Below are 22,925 nucleotides of genomic sequence, written 5' to 3'. Positions count from 1 at the left end.
AATGTCCAAAGAGAAATTAAGAAATAACGATTAAGAATACTGATTATAACGAATATATAAGCGCCCTTTATTATATTTAAATCATACAAGCGGAAATAATTTTAGTATCAGCAAATTCAATTATCCTTTTCGCTGAAATAAGAACCAGAGTGAGGCCGTAATCAGGGCGAAAGAAGCGACAATGCTGCCGCAACCACACTTGAGAGCGTTGTAACTTTGATCTATCAGATCTTTAGCACTTTTGATAAAATCAACGTGGTCGCACTTTCCATTCAGTGTTTTATAGCATTCTCTATAACTCTTCCCGAATCTGAAATTATTTGGGTAAGTTATTGAATTGCTATTACTAGGAGTCACAACCAACGGTTGCAGCAGCGGTGGCAAAAGAGTCTAAAATATTTCCATATTCTTACTTGCAAAATAGCTCTTTACCGACTTCCGCCGCGTTTTCAAGTGATATGCCATTTTCTAAACCAGACTCTCGCGAGGCTTTTTGGGCGCACTCGGCGTTTAATATTTCGCAAGTCTGAAGAGGATCGCCTTCTGGTTCGCTGGAACCACACTTGAAACTCCCTTCAACGTCATTTATATGTTTTAAGGCGCCCAAGTAAACTAAATCGTTGGTGCACTTTACAGTCAGTTTTCCAAGGCATTCTCTATTACTCTTTACGTATCTGAAAAGATTTTTCATAACTTATTGAATTGTCAAGAAGCAAAAGCAGCGCTTCATAGACCCGTAGAATTGGTAGAACGAGAACGCCTACGCTATACGCTTGTTAGTTTTCGTTAAATAAATCGAGATACGTCTTACTTGCACCCCTTTTCTTTACCGGCTGTGAGTAAATCTTGAATACCGGCAAAATTGTAGGCTTCCATATTACATCTCGTCACCAAAATTGAGCACGGCTCATCGGGACTAATTTCGGGATCTTTTCCGCTGGAAGCGCACTTGAAAAGAGCGGCGGCTTTATCCGCGAGTTCTTTACTTTGTTTGAAAGTGTTTCCGTGGTTGTCGCATTTTCCATTCTGTTGTTGAGCGCATTCTTTGAAGCTCTTGAAGAATGTGAAAGGATTTTTGATTAAAATTCAACAGAATTGCCGCGGTGTGTATAGTTCGACTTAAGGCTCTTTCAGACGATCCAACTTTTTGACTCAGCTCGATGGATCAAAAGTTGTATCAACTTGCCCAACTTTTGAAGGGAAAAGTGAAATAAATCCTTCCTAATCACGCGACTAAACTTTTACCGCCAAATGGAAGTTTTTAAGCGCCGCCTACCTTGGCACTTCCGAAATAACCCGCCAAAAAGGCTTGTTTTGTAATTCATTTTGATTGGCTGGAGAAACAGGGCCGGATTATCAATTTTTTGGGCCCTATAGGCAAGACCTTAGGTCCGGGCCCCCAGCCCCCAACAGACCACAGTTTAAGAGAATCTAAGAGACATACTTTTTTATATCTTTAATTGACTTAAGACTTAACAGCATATTTAAATTTCTTTTTGAATTCAATAGTTAAATTTCTTTCTAACTCGAGAAATTCATCAATTATCTCTTCATAGTCTATGAAGTCGTTTAGTAAATCGTTTTCAAAAGGATCTTTCGCCAATTGCATTGCTAATTGGCAAACACAAGTAAATTCACAAATTAATTTCTAATTTTGGAAAAGTTGAAATAATATTATTGTTACGAATAAAGGAATGAAAGAATTCTGGGTTTTTGCTTTCTTCATTCTTCACGAAATGTTTGAATTGTAGCAGTTCGTTTTCAAGCTCTTCAAAATTTAAATCACTGCAGTACGTTTCTGCCAATTCTAGGAAAGCTCCAGAGAAAAATTCATCGGGGGCATTAATGTTAAAAATAGGTTTGAACTTTTCATCAGTGTCCTTGTAATTGTTAACTTCAGATTGTTTTTTAGTATTTGTCATTAGATTGTCACATAAGACGTAAAACACATTTATTTTGAAATCGCCCCGTCCACTCAGTGTGTTATCATCGTTTTAGCCACATCGTATGATGTACATCTACGATGAGGCTCTTAGTTTGGCCTCGTTTGGTTCGTGTATTTTAAGAGGATGGGGATTATAATAGTATTTTTAAGCATTGCAATTAATTGTACCAGTAAGGTTAAGCATTTTGAATTGTGTTTTAAGATTGCTCGACATATTTAAAGCGAGATAGAGGGTTATCGTGTTACCTTAATTAAAATGGAAGGTTTAATACTCCCTTTAAAATTCCTGTCACCAGTCGACAATAAGGGTTTCACGCTTTCAATCCCGCTCCCCTATTTCAAAATCCAAAAAAATCGAGGGGAATTTATAAAAAGCAAAAGGAAGTATATTCCGACGTTATATTTAGAATGTTCTTAAGGAGATGTTTATTATTAGAAGTTACGTGTATTTCTCCACAAATCGAGAAGAATTAGAAAAAAAAGTACTAGGTTGTGGACCTAAATATTACAATTATAATGTCAGTAAATTAAAGCAAGGATTAAGGATTATTATTTTTGTTAGGGCAACGAGGGGTTATTCACTCTCAATTTCTGTACTTCTTTTGATGGGCATTTACGGGTATTTCGTTTAACCACTGTTAAAGGATGCTCATCGTGGGGGTACTCACGTTTTCCGTTCATGTCACACTATTATAATTATAACAGAAGTAAAAAAATTAAGTAATCATTTTAAAACAGTTAAGGTAGCGCATCGAGGGCTATTCACTCAAATTTTCTCTACGCCTGTCAAGTACTGTACGATGTGGGTACTATTACGAGCCCAACCCTTGGGTCGCCTTGTTCTTTCCTGCGCCTTCAGCAAAGAACCGTTTACGTATTTTTTCCCCTTTCTTCGTTATTTTTGTAAATTATCTCTTTTGTGAGCTGAGCAATTATTTACAATATTTCAAATTATCACGACCACCCTGAAAAAGCTTATCAAGGAATCATACAATGCAACTCCAGATTTTAATGACGATCAGTAACAACACAAATTCAAAATGAAATTTCTTTGTCCGAGGATTGCGACTTCTCAAAATACATTTACATTGAATTTTTAAGTTTCTTTTCGTCTTTTTCTTTCTTGCTTTATAAATTGCCATAATGTTTTTGGCTAACAGGTTTTTCAACATTAGGCTGCCGTTACATCTCACCTGGCTTTTCCATGGTGTCAGTGACGTTATGTTTCCGTATAGCGAAAGAGGGGGAATATATTTTTTGGTTTTTCATTCTCTCAATTTTTGAAAACTACCTGATTACGAGCCCCTCAGATATCCGGGCCCTAGGCAATTGCCTAACTTGCCTAGTGGTTAATCCGGCCCTGTCAGGAGAAATGAACTTAAAAAGTTGAGTCAGCAAAAATTGGATCACTGATCCAATTTTTCCTAGCCAACGTTTTTGGTGACTCAACTCATCCAGCTTCTATTCACACGATCCAACTATTTGATTCAACTCGAGTTGACCCATCAAGCTTAGTCAAGAAGTTGGATCGTCTGAAAGAGCCTTTAGTCATCTTTAAAGATGTTCTTACTGGCATGCCTTTCCTTTGTCAATATTGTTAATATCGATAAAGGAATCTTCATTTTCTAAACCGGACTCTTTTAGGGCTTCCGAGTTGCATTTCGAATGGGCGTTGTTGCAAAACGTGTCCAACTCAGTATTATCAGCAGTGGCGTAATGAGTAGCTATATTATTATAGCAAAAATTAAATTAAAACTATTCGTGATAAAATTAAACCAGGGATGAGTGAGGTGAGATGGATTGTAAATGATAATGGGTGACCTTCGGCACCGTAGCTCTCCCAGTGTACCTCGCGCACGCCCCTACTTTCGGTAGGCGATTTTTAAGTGCTGCCGCGTAGCGCCATTGTATTTCTATGAGAACTAGCTTCTATTTTTAAAATAGAGGGAGCGTCCTTTACAATTTCGTTCTGTACCTAACCGCTGAGGATGCTGGGAGGACTACGTTGCCGTTCCGTAACTGCTGTATATCAAAGCGGCGTAAATTAAACCAATGAAGCCCGTCTAATTAATCATTATTCTAAACGTCAAACGTACCAAGGTTTTAGTTACGTATCTGTTCTTTCTTAATGAGGTCACACTATACTTAAGACTAACCTAATCCCTTAGTCTTAATAAAAGCGGTGGTTTCTGGGCGTTGATTATCAATCAGAACTATTACTTATGTTTATTCAAAACTTAAGTAAACCTTTAAGCTTACTACATATTAGCGTGTTTAGAATCTAATGTGAATTATTTTGGTAAATAATGACCAACTTACCACATATTACGAGCAATATAAAAAGCGTAGAAAATGTAACTCTATTCATTTTAGATGCTTATTTGTCTAGCGATTATTTTCAATTCAATCCACTTATACGCGTAGGTGAACTATATATACATTACTCGTTCAATATTATCTCCACGAGAGATAAGCATTCCAGGTGTTATCTCTATTGGTTTGCGGTTTACAAAACGAGAATGAAGGATTCGAGTGTTTTATCTAAGTTTTAGGTTGATTTTATAAGTTAAATTACGTTACGTTTGTTTAACCTTTGCCTACCTGAATATTTGGTTATCACTCTTTGAAATTTTAACGGTAATTTTAGTTAAACGTATTTACGTGCAAAGCATACCCCCGCTGGCATTGAAGCTTCTTTTTGGCCTTATTACGACTCGAATGCTTCAAAAGCCAAACTATATTGAGTTCTGATTGGTCGACCAAAGAAAATTTCCATCATTTTTATTTGCCAATGAATAAAACATTTTGAACCTAGGCCTAATACCCATGCCAAAATCCTAGCGTTTGAAATGAATTTTTCCTTCCATGTCATTCGGAAAAAGTTTTATTCAATTCCATGCATAAATGACAGCGTGCGGATAAATTAAGAAATAACCATAAAAAATACTGATTATAATGAATATGAATGCCCTTTATTAACGTATGTTTTCATATTTTAATCGCACAAGTGTGTTTTAATATCCGCTGATTCAATTTGATTACAGTTTTTGTTGGAATGTGAACCAGAGTGACGCCATAATGAGGGCGAAAGACGCGACAATGCTGCCGCAACCACACTTGAAATGGTCTCTTCCTTGATTCATCTCATGCATACCTTTATTGAAATTTGGATTGTTTTCGCACTTTCCACTCACTTTTCCGTAGCACTCTCTGGTAATCTTAATATATCTGAAATAAATTTTGGAAAAGTTATTGAATTGCATGCCGTCAAGTCACAATTTAAATTTAAACCGGCAACCAAATGGGTTTCCGCTGTTGATGGCGTTTAGTTTGCTTTAATTACAATCTTACTTGCACGCGACTTCTTTATCCAATGTCCTAGGATCTGGAAGAGACTGTCTGTTTCCCAAACCGGCCTCGATCATCGCTTTCACGTTGCATTTCGAAACCGTATGTATGCAGTAATTATAGACACGCATTGCGGGAACTGTTTCTCTGGAATTTGTACACTCCTTCTCTTTAGCATTTATTTTTAACGAGTCCCCACATTTTTCAACAAATTTCTTTAAGCAGGCAATATCGGCGTTTATATATCTGAAACGCAATAGCTCATATTAAGCTTCTCAAATTATGAAATCCAAGGTGGTGTCTTTGTACACGATAACAATTTGAATCGTTTATTACTTGCACAAGGCTGCTTTGTCGTTAGACTTCGTCATGTCGAATCCAGTCGCGCTTTCCGCTTCAAATTCGCAGTTTATTATCGCGAGATTGCATTTGTCGGCATTCGTTTGAGCAACGGCATGATGAGTACCTAAATAAATTTAAAAAAAAACTAGTTAAACACCAAACCATATAATGAATCATTAACAGTTTAGTTTTAAGTAATTTAAGAGTGCGTTTAGAGAGAAACTCAAACTTTAAAAGGGAAGATAAATTACTGGGATTGTGACCTTAGTACGCCTATTTATGTACTTGTACCCAATATGACGGGAGGTTTAATCAATATCAACTTACCGCATATTACTACCAATATTAAAAACGTAGAAAACGCCACGCTCTTCATTTTCGATGCAAATGTCCAGCGATGTATCGTTCACTGCCTGTTATCTTCAACTGAATAAGCTTATTACTGAAGTGGACTATACTGTATATGTATTAACCAATTATCCATAAGACCATAATCGACAAAAGGGAGTTTTTGAGTTGTATAATTAGCCGCGAGGGAACCGGCTTCGCGCGCTATACTTCTAAAGGTTTTCAAAACGAAAATGAAATGTTCAAGTGCCTTTTTTTTCAGGATATCTTATCTACGTTTTAAGATGAGATTATGCCTATCTGGGATATTTGATATCACTCTTTGTAATTTTAACCGTAAATTTAGGTGGCCGCACCTGTAAACTTACACACTACCGCATTTCAAGATCTCCTCGCAATCTTAGTTCTGTCACGGAAGTTAGTATTAAGAACTTAAACAGCTCTGATGAAATTGACCTTTCTGACTAAGAAAAGGAAACATATGTTCAACCAGGGGTGGATTGGTTCAACATAGAAAATTAAAATTGTTCACTAGCATTTTTTCCCATAATTTTATTAATAAATTATGTTCCATAACAACTGATTAAATGTTTTAAGTACTTGCCATCTTACGTGATAATCATGTAAAATATTTACTTCAATTTTCAGGATAAAAATAACATAATGAACGACTTCTTTTGTCAGTGTTAAGTAACAGATTTGAACCACTCGCAGTTAACTATGAGTGATGCCGGTCTAATCTCGTTTTTTAATAATTGGGAATTCGCTGGAAATGACCCGATCCCCGAATTTTAATCCCCCCGAAATCGGAGGTGATGTCACCCATGGTCGTTCAGCCATAACAGCGTCATCTCCTGCAATTGAATTATATTTCAATCTGGAGCCTCGGCTTTCAAATTAACCAGGGCCTCTTACCAAGCCATCTTGTTGATAGAACCCTACGAAGGTTTTTCTCCGAGAGATTACCTGGAGCCGCGTGAACCGTTTTCATATGAAACACGATGCAGTCACCAGGCTGTAAATCGAAAAAATTATTATAATATATATCGTTTAAAAGTTTCAAATTCGGCAATTCCAAAGACCTCTAAAGACCATTTGAGGATTTCATGCGTATTGTCGCTAATTTCGGGTACAGCTTGGTAAGTTCTACCCGAAGTGTTTTTCACTGACTCGTAATGTTCCGATGTGGCGAATTTCCTTGGGTAAAACCATTTGTCCCATTGGTGTGACCCGGCTACGAAGGTCACGCACGTGTCCTCGGGAATGGGGTCAACCGGCATCCATATGGAACAAACCTTTTTTTTAGGTTTTAAAATAAATTTACATTGAAAATAAAATAGTAATAAAATATACCTTATTTCCATCAATGGGGTAATAAGATTGGTCGTGATGCCATGGCGTTTCTTTGGTGGTCATTTTCTCCTTGACCAGTACGTGTTCGTGGTAGAAAGTAGAGACCAAGATGAGACTTAATTGAGGTTAGATCCGTTTTAAAGAGTTTTCACTTCCTCACATTTAAGCTACGTGTTACCATAAGTTTATAAGATATGTTCCATAAGAATGACACTACTTATACTTCGTAATGCTAATATCTTACTGAGAGTTAGTTCGAGAACGACAAGAGAGAATTGACTACACTCGGTTAATTATGCACTCCATCTAGTCCTATTTAGTCTGTACTAAGTCTTTGACAGCAGCGCCTCACCAGACCTCCTTCGCTTTACCTCGAATCTATGACCTACCTCACTTACTTCGTGACAAGCTCCAGTTTGTAACCAGTAACAAACTTATGGAGCATATTTTGATGATGAACTTATGGTCTTACCTCGGATTTCATTAGCTCGAGAGCAATATCAGCTGCGGGTGAATTATAAACGTAATCCGTGAACTCGGGTATGTTTCTCCAATTACAATAATCGTCGAAGTAAGACCCGGACGAATTATCTCCGTAAAGAAACTCGGAGTATTTACTGGGATTTTCCATGTTTCTTTCAATACCTCTAGTTACCCGTTCAATCCAATATTCATTGAAAACTTGTCGCAAAACAACGGCGCCATTTTTCTCGTAAAAGTTAACGTCTTCGGGTTTAAGTTGGTATTTTATGTCGTTCATTTTTAACCAAAGAGATTAAAACACTAACGTCGTTCGAGTTCAGTCTCCTTTGGCTTTGACAAGAGAATGAATACGAGAAATTCTAGCATGCAACCAAGCTTAACAAACCCAATATTTTTTCGCAATGTGTTTAAGATGATGGTGTGTAAACTGATCTTCATAAATATGATAAACTCACGTGACGCTAATCCAGTGTGGTTTCCAATTACATAGATAAGTCGAAATCAAGTTGTCGCTACTAAAATTAGGATCGATAAAGTTGAGTAACCAACTTTTAACTGACTAATGCGCTGAAATTAATCAGTCCGTTGTATATTCGGTTAGTATAAGGGACGTAAGGTAATTTCAATTAAAGTTTTTAGCATTAGTGGAAGGTAGCGTGACGTTGCATGACATAGTACTACCAAGTCCCTATTTAGAATTCGCAGAAATTGCAATTTAAATAATATTGTTAAACCAGAATTATCTATATGTTTTAAAAATACTTATTACTATAGCCAAATTATTCGTAATTAAAAATATTTTGAAAAGAAAAAACGCTACGTTTAATAGTTGTACTCTTTTTAATCCATTTAAATATATTTAATCTATTTTGATTCTATATGTGCTGTATAGAGTTTAACCATAAATTATCCGCGTTAGATATCATTTTCTTTAATCACCACGTCATTTTTCCGAAATAAGCCTGAAAAGTTTGTTTGAGCGTGTCGGCTTGTTGCAGAGCACGTGGCAAAGAATAAGCCAAATTACGAGAATTTGAAAAATGAATTCCTAGCGGTGATTCCAGAGACATCTGTTGACGACGTTGACTGTTCTTTTTTCTAAGCCATCTATCGAAATTATCAATACAATTAAGAAATTGATTAAATGGTTAATAAGGCCGGGTTCTACGATATTACTGCAAATAATCTTAATAAGGCAGAGTACTTTCGATAAGCTCTTTTAGACTGTTCACGTCGAGACTTGCTCGTTAATCCCGTCTCGCTCTCATCGATTTCTTTCAGTTGTTGTAAGAATTTTTCCTTTCGTTGTTGATTTTCCTTTTGTTCTAACCAAGATTGGAACGCTCTCTCCGATATCTCTTCGTTAGATTGTACCTGTTGCTGGAAATATTTAATAACAGTTTCCAATATCTTTTTCATAAGGACCCCTAGACTCTCGAAGGGTTCCTAAACATTACTTAGTCCTAGAATGTTTGCTCGCGATAGACAAAGGTCACGGAGGAATAAGCCGTATCTTGGGGTCTTAGGAAACAAAAATGTACGAGTAATGAAGGGTTTTTAATCGTACCTTTTTGGTTGAGCCAGTACCGCCTTCACTTTTCTGTTTATCGTAATTAAGGGTTTTCTTGTTTTCCAACCAGGCTTTGAAAGCCAATTCAGCTTCTTCTCGCTTACGTCTCCTGTAGTCATTTTGTTCGTGTTCTTTCAGTTTCTTCTGAATGGTCTCCAGTTGCTTCAATTTCCGTAACTCGCGTTTCAACTCGTCGGGCACGCCGTACTTAGACCTGGTGTTTCCTTTATAAGTCGGGAGGCATTTTTCCGGTTTCGTGGGACGCGTACTTCCGGTGGCTATGTTCTTACTTCCGTGGCTAATTGATGACGCGGGACGTTGAACTTTTTTCGCATCGGCTAATGGTTGAGTCACCTGAGGAACGGAGCTACGTGGACGATTCGGTAATACTCGAGGTTTGGCAAGAGTATCTAAGATTGATAATCGTAGTCAGTATGATTGTTTTCAATATCTCCGTAATCACCGTCTTCAGGGTAGATTTTGTCAACTTCGTTTTGATTTTCGTCTACGTATACTTCGTAATCGCCGTATTCTTCATCGTCTTGGTCCAAGTATTGGTACTTGTCGAAGTACGAGCGATTGGGCGAGATCGGGACTACCAAGTCGACAACCGATTCCTTGAAACGGACTTTTCTCAGTCTATTTGAGTCAATAGCCCTTTTCGCATGTCGGAGGGTAAAAGTGGGGGAAAATGCGAAGCGCATGCGTGTTAGTAACAACGTGGATAAAATAGCAGACTACGGTCTTAGCCTCCGCGTATTTCCTCATTACTTTAGAGGCATCAACTTTGCCATTAAATCTAATCATTTTCGATACATTTTCTTGATTTTTTTTCTTAGAAATTTGGAAAAAAAGTGTAATAAAATTCATTTAAGCCAGTGGTTTTTTAGTTAGTTCAATTTTGTACCATTGTTCAATTATTTTTTTTTCATATGATTCTTAAGCCTTTGCACTATGCCTGGATGCTGTGTTGTGGTAGTGGGTAGGATGCAAGAATCAGTCGTATAAAGTAAAGAGGGATGATAAAACAGTGGAAATTAAATTTCACATAATTGTTGTGAAAAGGAGAACGAGTTATAAATCGAAAATGTTGGAACTCCAAAGACGGGTATATGTAACATGCATTTCGTTAGTGGGTATCGGACCCTGGTCGGGAATCGGCGGCCCTCGCGGGGAAAGCGTTCTTTTTTTGACGGGTTGCTCTCGTGGTTTTGCCCGGCGCTGCTTGGATACCGACATTATTTATGAAGCCGACACTAAGCCTTGGCTATTAAGGGAAATATTTTCGATATTATAATTTTTTAAAGCTTCAATGAGCATGTGTTTTCGCCAGTAGGATTTAAATATAATTCCCATATTTTTACAAACTTCTTTAAGTTCCAATATTTTTAGTTTGTCACAGTTTAGATTCAAATTTACTCCGTTCTCTACAATCCCAGCTATTTCCCCATAGACCGATGGCGTCGTCTGCTATTTTATCCACGACCCACGACAAGCGCATGCGCGCATAAATTTGCGAAAAGGTCTATTGGGGTACTGTCTTCGTTGAACCGGTTGTTAACTTCCTGTAGTTTTCCAACTATGTCGTATTGAGGATCGTCGTAAGCTGCAATCGGAAAAAATCCATTTTTTTTTGTATTGTTGCGACTACCATTAATATTCATGGCAGGTTGATATAATTAAAATTTTAATCGACTACTGTCTTTAAACATGATTTTACCTGAAAATCCTTCTTCGTAGCCATCATCTAATTCCTCTAATCCCAATTTTCTGTAAAGTGTTTGCAATTCTTGCGCGGCTTTTCTTTGATCATCCGTGAAATTGTAGTCGTCATCTACATTAGTGTTGCTGGCTCCGCTTGAAATCCGAGTTGACGGATTCGGCACCTCAAAGTCTTTCATTTAGATAAACCAGCGCCTAAAATATGGAAACGGCAAGAACCAGCCTATCAGCTGTAGACATTATGGAACAAGGTTACAACGCTCTCAAGTGTGGTTGCGGCAGCATTGTCGCGTCTTTTGCCCTCATTATGGCGTCACTCTGGTTCACATTCCAACGAGAACTGTAATCAAATTTAATTAGCGGATATTAAAACACACCTGTATGATTCAAATACGTAAATAAATCAATATTATCAATGGTATTTCTTAATTTCTCTGATGATATTTTTGTAAAAAAAAAAGGTAACAAATCACATAAGCAAATATTATGGTATTGATTTAGGGTTATGTGTACAGATTTCTTACTGTTTCATACCAGAGGAAAATCTACCAAGATAAGATATAAGATGGCTAAGAAACGTTTCTTTTCCCCATCTAATGTTAAAGTGCTTGAAATCCTTTAGGGCTCGAAGCACCACGCACCATTGGAAAATAAATTAGCAGTGGCGTGAAATGGAGGAATAGTAGCGGCGATTATCTAATCAATCGCGGATGAAAAATGGACGACAAACAATTCTACAGGGCCGGTAGGCCCTTGTAGATATGACTTGATACTCTTTTGTAACGTTAAAGCAAAATTCACATGCTTTTACCATTTTTCCTATGGAGATTAACATGGGGTTTTTCGTGATATTTAGCCACCTCTAACTGAAAAACTAGAGCGAAGTTACTTTTCGGAATACTCTTAATTTAACAATTATGTATTCAAGGTGTGCTATCGGCTAGTTTAATTTAAATCAATTAACTCTAAGTATGTTAATTTTAGTTAATTCTGAAAGTACGTCAAAATTATTTTGAGTCAGACTATCTAGCAGTAGACGCTGACAGATTACTTTACTATTTCATCCGAGCTTGAGCACCTTTATATGTATTTTCTAATTAACTGTAGCACCCTTAATAAGAAATAGGTCGTTATCAGGTCGAATTTTCGTCTAGAAAAGTAATTCAGGTAAATAATTACAGTTAACAGAGGTTTTTATATCATTTAAAGTAAGTTTTTGAACGTTCTTCACGGCCAAGGCTTAAGTTGTATTTTAGTTTGTCTATGTAATATAGTATTTATATAGTCTTTCCCCTTTCAAGATAAAAAAAGCTCATTTCCAGCTCTGTATTCCAAAAATACGCAGTCTGCTTCGTTTCCTGCTACAAACAAATATATGAGGACTGAGGTATACAGGGTTTCATTATTTGTTAATCTCACCAAAATGCTACTAATTGTGAAGGTGTGTGATATATTTCCTTAAACTAAACCAATGTAGAGGAATTTCCATGTTTACATCAGCACAGATTCTCTCAACGTAACCACGTTGGAAACGGAGAGTTACGTATGAGGTATACTGGGTTTCATTATTTGTTAATGGTTTAGAAATCAACGGTAGTGTTTTCACCCTGTGAAGAATTCAACTTCAAAATATTACAGGAAAGATCACAAAATGTTCAATGTGTTTTCCTACGGCAGTTAAAAGAGTGGTGTATAGGTTACTGGTTAGCGCAGTTCACTCAACATTCTCATTTGAGGACAGGTATACGCGGTTTCATTATTTGTTAATCTCACTAAAATGCTACTAATTGTGAAGGTGTGTGATATAATTCCTTAAAACTAAACCAATGTAGAGGACCAGATTATTCGTTAAAACAATTTTGGTCCTATTGAATCAGTTATACTGTGATGTTACGTTATCATTTTATAAACTATTTGTTACCAACAGTGGATTGTTTAATTCATAAGTAACAGTGGTGCTGGTTAATCCAGGAGGACAGTGTCGTTATATAATTTAATTAGTCAAATAATTTTCATGTTTACATCACAGATTCTCTCAACGTAACCAAGTTAGAAACGGAGGGTTACGTTGTTTGCTATTTCCACAGTCCACGTTGCCGTTTGTTTATTGGTTTAAATTGCTATGAATTGTATAGGTATTTGATTTAATTACTGGTATTCAAGCTAAACTATAGAATAACATCATTCATTAACATATTGTATAGATAATCTTTACCACAAACCTAGCACAGGATATGATAAAAATTTAACGCAATGTGTTGGAAATAATAAAAAACTCCTCTAAACATTAGAGTTAAGGTGAATTATTTATTAAAAGTCATTTTATAAGCTTAATGAGCACTGACGACAAGTTAATTTCAACGTAATTAAGTGTAATTAACGTGAAATTAAACCCCGAATGTACATTTTTTTTGGATGAAAACTCAGATAACTCTTAAATGATGTCCTTGATTAAGATTGTATCTAACCAAGCCGTTGGTAAAGCCCCATGTTTTCTCTTTCACACTTAAGCTAATTTAAATTATCTCGAAAGCACCTTAATAGGCGCGAAATTCAAAAGTTTAGGGTAAAATAAGAATCGAAAACTCCACTAAAAATTGCAATTAAGGTGAAGTATACATTTAAACTCATTTTATAGCCTAAATGTACACTGCCAAAACACAATCCTACGTTAATTTTAACTCAATTAAATATAATTAACGTGAAATTAAACCAAAATATACATTTTTGGATAAAAGCTCAAATAACTTTTAAATAAACTGTTTAAACTACCCAAAAGTTTAGGGTACCATAATGATGAATATATGGCAACCCTTACCGAAAAAAAACCTCTAAAAAACGTCTTCAGCCCAACCCAAGACGTGTTTTAGAGGTGGTTTTTTCGGTAAGGGAAAAATATTAAACTGCACTAAACATTGCAAATAGGGTAAAAAATTCAAATAAATTTTAAGCTTAATCCACTCTCACGAACCACGCTCAAATTAAGATTAAAACATCACAAGTTTTTCGTACAGCCACAGTAGTTTCCTATTTCACTTTCAAATTAATCTAAATGATCATTAAAATACATCAAAAGCGCATACATTAAAATTTTAGGGTAATTGCAATTTAAGTTAATATTTTATTGAAACTTTTATTATAAAATAAATCCACACAAGATAAACAAGATAAGCCGTTAAATTAAACTCAATCAAGTATAATTAACCTAAGAAATACATTAACATGTACAAAAATGGGCCAAGCCTCGCTTCGTGCCCTCTCCGCCCTAAAAAGTTCTGAGATCCCATGTAGAGCCAAGTCCGCCTTTTGTTCTCATTCAATCGCCAATTGAACAATTATGTTATAAATTAAGTCCTTTTCCTAATTAATAACCAATCTTCTTTGACTCTATCATTATTATACATCTTTGTTCGTATCAAAAATATCGTGACTTGGCAATCGCAAGTAAGTAATATTAAAAGGAAGTCGAAGGGATATTCACTAAATCGTTTATGGTCGAGGGGATATGTACAAGTTTATAAGATGAGTCATGCACAACCCTATGTACAAATTATATGGTGAGTTATGCATAACCCTATTTACAAGTTTATAAGGCGAGTTATGCATAACCTTATGTACACCTGCGCTTGCCAAGTCACGATATTTTTGATACGAACAAAGATGTATAATAACAGAAGTGACATGAGACTAGAAGTGAAGGGCTCTAGCATTGGTAATAGATCCTGGCATTAGTGAACAAATTTGAGGATTTTATGCCGCTTCCCACGCGCTAAAACTAGAGAGAAAAAAATTGGTCGAGTTCCAAAAAATTTTCTTACCCCCTTCCCCTCAACCTAAAGCGGCGAAACACGGACGCCGGTGCTTGAATCTAGTTCGGCCGTCTACCACCGCGAGCGTCTCACGTTTTGGAGGGGAAATTCTGAAACCGCCACTAGAGGGCCAACCGTTGGTGTGTTATCAAGAATATTCACTTTCGCCGAGTGAAGAATTTGGTTAGCTCAGTACTTCTAGTCTCATCTCACTTCTGATAATAATGATAGAGTCAAAGAATATTGGTTATTAATTAGGAAAAGTACTTAATTTATAACATAATTGTTCAATTGGCGATTGAATGAGACCAAAAGGCAGACTTGGCTCTACATGGGATTTCAGAACTTTTACGGCGGAGAGGGCACGAAGCGAGGCTTGGCCCATTTTTGTACATGTTAATGTTTTTCTTAGGATCTCACTTCTTTTTGTAGACCCTCTCGTTATACTTCGGTAGTTATATTAAAACAAGACCCTCTCGTGGTACTTCGTTTGCCAATATAATCGCTAACGTTTGTCCATATTTACGCTGAATTACCCCTTTCGACCCGCAGAGAATATGCAATAAAGATTGTACGCGATATCCTAATAAAAGAATGTAGCATCAGTTACGACACATTTCTATTAAACTACTACTCCTATTAGCTTTAATATATATTTAACTTTCGGTTAACTTTGGACCATTACGTCCTTTCATCAAGAACACACACTATTTCTGTTGAAAAGACGGCAGCGCCATCTAGTTTTAAAATAAAGAACTAAAGAACAATTTTATAAAAAAATTCGGGATGTTTTAATTTTTCTGTGCTTTATAAAATAAATGAAAACTAAATCCTGAATTTTAAGTTTCTATCTCCTCTAGAAGTACCTTAGAATTTTGATGATCGGTGAGTGAGTGAGTGAGTGACAAAATAAGGTAAATTTCACCTGCGATATTTCGAAAAGCATATAGGGTAGGAACTTGAAATTTGGAAACAATAGCTAGGATTGACAGTCCTCGCGGCAAGCAAAATTTCAGACTTTCACCTATACCCATCACGAAGTTACAGTGGGCTTAAAAGTGCCACGAGTTGCTTCGAGAAAAGGATGTCAGTGCTCGACTTGGCTGGGAGCACGGCAGTGCTCCCAGAATGTGAAAGATTCGTGTTTTGGGTAAATTCATGGATACCTTATAATTAAACTAACAAATCTTTCACCCAGCCTCCATTTTCCTGTTTAATTCTTACGATTAATTAAATTGTCATTTAAAAGCTTTTTTCCCCATTTTGAAAAGAGAGCCATTGAAAAGGCGTGATATTTAAAAGTTTTGGGGCAAAGTAGTGATTGTTCTGCAAGAGTCAAACAGTCACTCCTCTAAAGTTTGCAGAATTTCTTGTTCAAACTCGTATAATAAACTGAAATAACACTAGTAAAAGAAGATAAGCCGTTAATTTCAACTTAATGATCATATTTAATTAAAATTAATCGAAAACAACAGGTTTTTTTTGGGTAACTATAGATAACCCTTAACTGAAATAACAAAATAAGATTAAACTACGCCAGTTGTTCTTTCAGCCTAAATGTTTTCCTATTTAACACTAAAATTAATTACATTATCACTATAATGCATTAATAGGCTCCAAACACAAAATTTTAGGGTAAGGAATGTGTCAAAATGAAACTTTTCCATTTAAATTTTAATATATCATTAGCATAGTTCGCCAAATCACCAGCAACAATTTAATCTGGCAAGATTCAATGTAATAATGTTGCCAATAAAACAAGGGCGTCTAGCCCATAACTAAGCCATATCACTAGCCATCTCTCGCTATCCCTAATTCAATAAATTTTCTTCTACTGAAATACCACCTAGCATACCAGTCAAGTGGGGGGAGCAACAGAAAATTTTAAAGCACAGTCTTACGATAAGTCTTGGAATTTGGGCCTCAAATTACAACCTCTAATCGAATCCGTTTGGTACACATCAACGTCAACGTAAATGTTCAATGTGATTACCATTGTGGTGCAGGCACTCTTCATCTGTCCATGTCTTTCAATTACTTTACAAGCAACGAACTCATGACGCAGGAAGTCCAAGTAAATGCCTTCAGAGATTTTCTTATCAAGAAAAAGGGTCCGATAATTTGGTTTCCAAGAATGCCCTCCCAAAAATGCACGTTATGAAGGTTTAAGGTACCATCCTTAAATAGCCTCGTCAGAGAACAGTACCTTTCTAAAAATAATGGATCGGCTTCAATTAGTTCACGCAAAGGTTTTGCCGTTTTGGGTAATCCTCGTAAACATCATGTTCAATTTTCCCTGGTTTGAATACACTGGCATTTTGCTAAAAGACGAGACTAACTAATTAAATTCGGTCCTAACTGCTACGTAACGACGATTAGTTTTCACTACGGCCTTTTTTCTCGGTTCCTCAGACAACTCGGACCTTCTGCTTCAAAGTCATTCCCAAAGAAACCTTTATGTTTTCTTTATTTTGTTCATAGTTTAAGGTTAGGGGGCCAACCTTTATTACAATGGTTTCTTTTTTCGGTATTTGTGCCTTTTTAACAGGCGTATTGTTAAAATTGTAACACTACAGAAATTGTATTTCAAATGGGACCGGCAATACCGCAACGCTGAGCCGAAAAACTGGATGGTAATTGTTTGGACCTATAGGGTCAGGACATTGGAGGACCAAACATACCGTGGTGTCACGTGTCGAATGTTAAAGCGACCTTCACCACTATACATACTATGACCTGCTGCTCAAGCTGACAATCTTTGAAAACTCAACTTTGAGGAACTTCCGGTCTTTTTAGATATAAAGGGGCTTTCAGTGTCGCTAAGTAGTAGAATTACAGTAGTTGGTCTCGTTTCCTAGCAAAATGCCAACTTATTCTAACCAGGAAAAATTGGGCAGCAAGTTTATTTTGGGTGAAGGTCGCGGTAACATTCAACCATAGAGAATTTTACACATGTGTAAAATTCTCTCTGGTTCAACTAAAGGTAGTGCTTTATGCCGAACGGTCTCCACACCGACATTTGGGTGCGAGGACTTTCGTCATTTCGATAGTGCAAGATCGTGAACGTAGAAGAGACTGTATAGTCTGTAATGAGGATACAGACTTTGACATCGTAGAAAGTTTTGAAGCCAATCTCATGCTTGTAGTAGAGCGGTGGAACAAGAAGTTGCACTAAGCCATTCTACTGTTCGTGCCAGTTTACAAGGGCATTACTACAGGCATAATCATATCCCCCTACATCAAGCCTTAACGGACGAGAAGTACCTAAGACGGCAATACCATTAGTCTTGCCATGCGTCATGAGTTTAGTGGTTGCAAATGTAATGCAAGACACGGACAGTCATCTGGAAGAGTGCCTCAACCACAATGGTAGACACTTCGAATATTTACGTTGAGTTGTTTACTAAACAGTTTAGAGGTTGCAATTTGAGGCCCAGGTTCTAAGACTAATCGTAGGACTGTGCTTTAAAATATTTTGTTGCATTCACGCATATTCTCCTGTATTCTTTGTGTATCTTGCCACTCGTTGTCACTTAAATACAATAAAACATGAATTCTAAACATTTATTTACACCCTGTATAATTTAGCACGACATCACCCGTTGGCAGTATTGGGGGTTGTACATAAAGGAAGCTGTTGGTCTGATCTCGACAACACTGTATATGTATACAGTGTACGAAACAAATATTTTTCTTCCATATTTCAAATACCGTCGTTTTTAAACTTTTCATAAATAAAGTACAACACAATATGCTTATATAGACATCGTCTTCAAGCTCTTCTACTCATGATGCATTTCCTCAAAAATTCTCATTGATATATGTTTAGAGTGTACACAACAAATAAAAAAATTTATTCTACATTTCAAATACTGTCATTTTTGAACTAACTTCATATATAAAGTACAACATTATATGCTTTTCGAAAACTATGTTATTGGATATGAGTTCATATAATTAACTATACTTAAGTACTTCTTTAAGCTATTAGAAATAGATCAACCCCAAATGTATGTCGGTACAAAAAACATGAAATTATTCAAATTTTAATTACATTAAGACTGAAGGGACAGATATTATAAAAAAACGTCTTGGTTTGGACCAAGGCCGAAAAAACAAACGATATGTCTGAGGTTTATCAGTTGACTGAAGTTTCAGATATTGCAATTTCTTTTTAAATTACTTTTATTCCTTTAATCCTTAATCAATATTTAATTCAATCAACTTATTTTTACTGTTAATCGATCTATTCCCTCTAAATTAATTTCAAAAATTACATATCTACGCTTTTTCAAGAATAATTCCATTTTCCGAAAACATTTTATCATGAAATTAATTATTTTGAAGGGATTTCGTGTCGATGATTACTAAGTTGGAAGCACAGTTTTAATTCTTGTTGCCTTGACAAATTTTCAAGTTTGCACCAAAAAAGTTTAAATCTGTTGTAAGTTGCTGGGAAGACTGATGTCAAGAAATTATGATAAAGAATTTATTTTGCTCAAACTAATTTATAAACTTATGTTGTCTACTTAAGACAAAGCAACAACCTCGGTCCTGTCTTGTTTCTTTTAGTAGGTAGCTCTCCTTTTATGCACTGGAAAAATATGATATCGGTGTAAATATAACCAAAGGAAAGGGTAAAGTTTACATAAAAAGAAATACTTCTCAGTTCCGATGACTTGTTATTTCCTGAGGAAATAAAATGGTTGAACACATCATACCTTACCAGAACTGCCATGGACCGATCGTACACAAATTACATAAGGAGAAACTAAAACACTGGGGCGATGCCGCCATTGGGGTCTTCTCCCTCTCGCCTAGAAGCACCGCTAGAGGCAGTGCGAGTTGACTTTCCTCCCGCCTGTAGTGAACTTTGGCACCGTCTGACGATGGCCCTTGGTGCAAGGAAGTATACCCCAATGGTCTCCTCGCCCCTGTGTGTTTTCGGAAATGGTCTCTACGCCTGATAAAATCATTCCGCGTAATACGTAACCGGTGTACAGTACAAGTAACGCCAACAATGTAGTAAGGGGTGATGACGTTCCAAATCTAGATTGAGTTATGGCCAAGAAGCTTTGAAGTTCGGAGAGGGAAACTGCAGTGCAACCTTTCCTTCATAGTCGCGACAAAAAAATGTAACATTTCGATATTCGAAGTTAAATGTATAAATTCGCGTCCCCAATATATGCATCCACTATCAAATATTTACATTTTCCTTTCGAGTTATATCAAAGATCGCTTGCTCTTTTTAGACACTTCGTATAATATTTCAAATATTCAATATTCGTCACCCAACACGTACTCCCTTCAAAATAATTAATTTCATGATAAAATGTTTTCGGAAAATGGAATTATTCTTGAAAAAGCGTAGATATGTAATTTTTGAAATTAATTTAGAGGGAATAGATCGATTAACAGTAAAAATAAGTTGATTGAATTAAATATTGATTAAGGATTAAAGGAATAAAAGTAATTTAAAAAGAAATTGCAATATCTGAAACTTCAGTCAACTGATAAACCTCAGACATATCGTTTGTTTTTTCGGCCTTGGTCCAAACCAAGACGTTTTTTTATAATTACTATTCGCCTTGGCGCGAATTTCTTTACAATAGATTTCTCCGCGGGCATCCTCATTCAACAGAGGCAATTCCATAGGTACCCCCCTCCCCCACTACTCCCCGTCGAGAGTTTAAATCTTAACTAACAACGTTAATAGTAATTACCTTCAATGGGGGTTTGACTGACAGAGCTACCGTTGAAAACGCATTAATCTCGACTTCTAACTAGTTTCCATTCAGAGACGCCAACAACAAATTACCCAGAATGTCTTGCCTACAACTTCCAAGTAACTCCATGCTAATCGAATTCTCAATTTAAATAAATTCAAGTTAAATATTGTACCATTAGGCTTAGAAATTAAATGAAAATTTACAAAGCCGGGACAGAGATGGCGCCGCGTTATTAACCACCAAGATCCCTTTTCCAGTTCGATGTATCGAATTGAACATATAAAACACTAACCACCGCCATCTACAATCTCCATAATTCCTTGATCACTCTTTGGTAAAGTGAGTTACGTTCTTTTGACTTGAAATTGGGTGGAAATTACGTTTGTCAAACAATTAATCTTCGCTATTGGTTAAACTTTATTTTGCGCGCGAATTGTTGTATATTTCTATTGTGGAGAATGCCACTGACCTCAGCGGGAAATAAAATTCATTTTATATACTTGCCTCCCCCCTCTCCCCCCCCCCCGCTTTTGTCAAATTGACAAGAACAAGAAAGAACAAGTTGGGAAAACCAAAATATTACCTCTCCGAGTCAAGAGGTCTACTACTACAAACTTATTTACCTAGATATGGAATTATTTCTCTTTTTTGAAGTAAAAATTTACGAAATATTGAAGCAGTATTCCAAGCATAGCGAATAATACAGTAAAGCAGAAGACATTTTACATCCAATAAGGATAAATCTTGGACACATGGAAATCAGTCAATGGGGAAAAGATCAGGAAATGAAGTCTACGCTTCAGCTGTTTACTGTATTATTCGCTATGCTTGGAATACTGCTTCAATATTTCGTAAATTTTTACTTCAAAAAAGAGAAATAATTCCATATCTAGGTAAATAAGTTTGTAGTAGTAGACCTCTTGACTCGGAGAGGTAATATTTTGGTTTTCCCAACTTGTTCTTTCTTGTTCTTGTCAATTTGACAAAAGCGGGGGGGGAGAGGGGGGAGGCAAGTATATAAAATGAATTTTATTTCCCGCTGAGGTCAGTGGCATTCTCCACAATAGAAATATACAACAATTCGCGCGCAAAATAAAGTTTAACCAATAGCGAAGATTAATTGTTTGACAAACGTAATTTCCACCCAATTTCAAGTCAAAAGAACGTAACTCACTTTACCAAAGAGTGATCAAGGAATTATGGAGATTGTAGATGGCGGTGGTTAGTGTTTTATATGTTCAATTCGATACATCGAACTGGAAAAGGGATCTTGGTGGTTAATAACGCGGCGCCATCTCTGTCCCGGCTTTGTAAATTTTCATTTAATTTCTAAGCCTAATGGTACAATATTTAACTTGAATTTATTTAAATTGAGAATTCGATTAGCATGGAGTTACTTGGAAGTTGTAGGCAAGACATTCTGGGTAATTTGTTGTTGGCGTCTCTGAATGGAAACTAGTTAGAAGTCGAGATTAATGCGTTTTCAACGGTAGCTCTGTCAGTCAAACCCCCATTGAAGGTAATTACTATTAACGTTGTTAGTTAAGATTTAAACTCTCGACGGGGAGTAGTGGGGGAGGGGGGTACCTATGGAATTGCCTCTGTTGAATGAGGATGCCCGCGGAGAAATCTATTGTAAAGAAATTCGCGCCAAGGCGAATAGTAATTGTTTGTCGTCCATTTTTCATCCGCGATTGATTAGATAATCGCCGCTACTATTCCTCCATTTCACGCCACTGCTAATTTATTTTCCAATGGTGCGTGGTGCTTCGAGCCCTAAAGGATTTCAAGCACTTTAACATTAGATGGGGAAAAGAAACGTTTCTTAGCCATCTTATATCTTATCTTGGTAGATTTTCCTCTGGTATGAAACAGTAAGAAATCTGTACACATAACCCTAAATCAATACCATAATATTTGCTTATGTGATTTGTTACCTTTTTTTTTTACAAAAATATCATCAGAGAAATTAAGAAATACCATTGATAATATTGATTTATTTACGTATTTGAATCATACAGGTGTGTTTTAATATCCGCTAATTAAATTTGATTACAGTTCTCGTTGGAATGTGAACCAGAGTGACGCCATAATGAGGGCAAAAGACGCGACAATGCTGCCGCAACCACACTTGAGAGCGTTGTAACCTTGTTCCATAATGTCTACAGCAGTTTTGATAATTTTAACGTGGTCGCACTTCCCATTCATTGTTTTATGGCAGTTTCTGTAACTCGTCAGGTATCTGTAATTAATTTTGTAAGTTATTGCGTCGCTAT

At 36.4% G+C, this 22,925-nt stretch overlaps 2 protein-coding genes and 1 long non-coding RNA gene across 9 annotated transcripts; 1 reads left to right on the top strand and 2 right to left on the bottom strand.

The window, feature by feature from the left end:
- Nucleotides 1–4,983: 4,983 nt before the first annotated feature.
- Nucleotides 4,984–6,075, bottom strand: LOC149705170 (uncharacterized). Its single transcript, XM_089865649.1, has 4 exons — nt 5,963–6,075; nt 5,630–5,759; nt 5,297–5,539; nt 4,984–5,173 (listed from the first exon to the last, which is right to left on the bottom strand). Exons 1-4 carry the CDS (start codon nt 6,009–6,011, stop codon nt 4,984–4,986), a joined length of 612 nt encoding a protein of 203 aa, XP_089721775.1. The 5' UTR covers nt 6,012–6,075.
- A 501-nt stretch (nt 6,076–6,576) lies between these two features.
- On the bottom strand, nt 6,577–7,428 carry LOC149705169 (uncharacterized). Its single transcript, XM_089865402.1, has 4 exons — nt 7,337–7,428; nt 7,066–7,278; nt 6,899–6,998; nt 6,577–6,837 (listed from the first exon to the last, which is right to left on the bottom strand). The coding sequence occupies exons 1-4, from the start codon at nt 7,397–7,399 to the stop codon at nt 6,719–6,721; spliced, it is 495 nt and encodes a 164-aa protein (XP_089721528.1). The 5' UTR covers nt 7,400–7,428; the 3' UTR covers nt 6,577–6,718.
- A 4,420-nt stretch (nt 7,429–11,848) lies between these two features.
- On the top strand, nt 11,849–18,790 carry LOC149705168 (uncharacterized). 7 transcript variants are annotated; one of them, XR_016381538.1, is made up of 5 exons: nt 11,849–12,278; nt 12,413–12,498; nt 12,553–12,661; nt 12,750–16,070; nt 18,509–18,790. It is a non-coding gene; the product is annotated as an uncharacterized LOC149705168 (long non-coding RNA). The 7 variants fall into 7 exon arrangements; XR_016381544.1 differs by lacking the exon at nt 18,509–18,790 and having other exon boundaries at nt 12,750–13,246; nt 13,316–16,340; XR_016381539.1 differs by lacking the exon at nt 18,509–18,790 and having other exon boundaries at nt 12,589–12,661; nt 12,750–16,340.
- Nucleotides 18,791–22,925: the final 4,135 nt, after the last annotated feature.

The sequence above is a fragment of the Phalangium opilio genome, unplaced genomic scaffold, assembly GCF_054372755.1.
Source record: "Phalangium opilio isolate 3A_F unplaced genomic scaffold, DU_Popi_V2 ptg000014l_1, whole genome shotgun sequence".
Classification (NCBI taxonomy): domain Eukaryota; kingdom Metazoa; phylum Arthropoda; class Arachnida; order Opiliones; family Phalangiidae; genus Phalangium; species Phalangium opilio.
This window is presented reverse-complemented; position numbering and strand designations above follow the sequence as displayed.

What these genes read in the sequence shown, in the direction of transcription:
- LOC149705170 (XM_089865649.1), bottom strand. Translation starts at nt 6,011, where the DNA reads ATGAAGAGCGTGGCGTTTTCTACGTTTTTAATATTGGTAGTAATATGC. An exon ending in GACAAAGCAGCCTTGTGCAA is followed by an intron (nt 5,540 to 5,629) that starts GTAATAAACGAT and finishes ATTGCGTTTCAG; the next exon opens with ATATATAAACGCCGATATTG. An exon ending in GATAAAGAAGTCGCGTGCAA is followed by an intron (nt 5,174 to 5,296) that starts GTAAGATTGTAA and finishes AATTTATTTCAG; the next exon opens with ATATATTAAGATTACCAGAG.
- LOC149705169 (XM_089865402.1), bottom strand. Translation starts at nt 7,399, where the DNA reads ATGACCACCAAAGAAACGCCATGGCATCACGACCAATCTTATTACCCC. An exon ending in ACCCCATTGATGGAAATAAG is followed by an intron (nt 7,279 to 7,336) that starts GTATATTTTATT and finishes CCTAAAAAAAAG; the next exon opens with GTTTGTTCCATATGGATGCC. An exon ending in TCCTCAAATGGTCTTTAGAG is followed by an intron (nt 6,999 to 7,065) that starts GTCTTTGGAATT and finishes TTCGATTTACAG; the next exon opens with CCTGGTGACTGCATCGTGTT.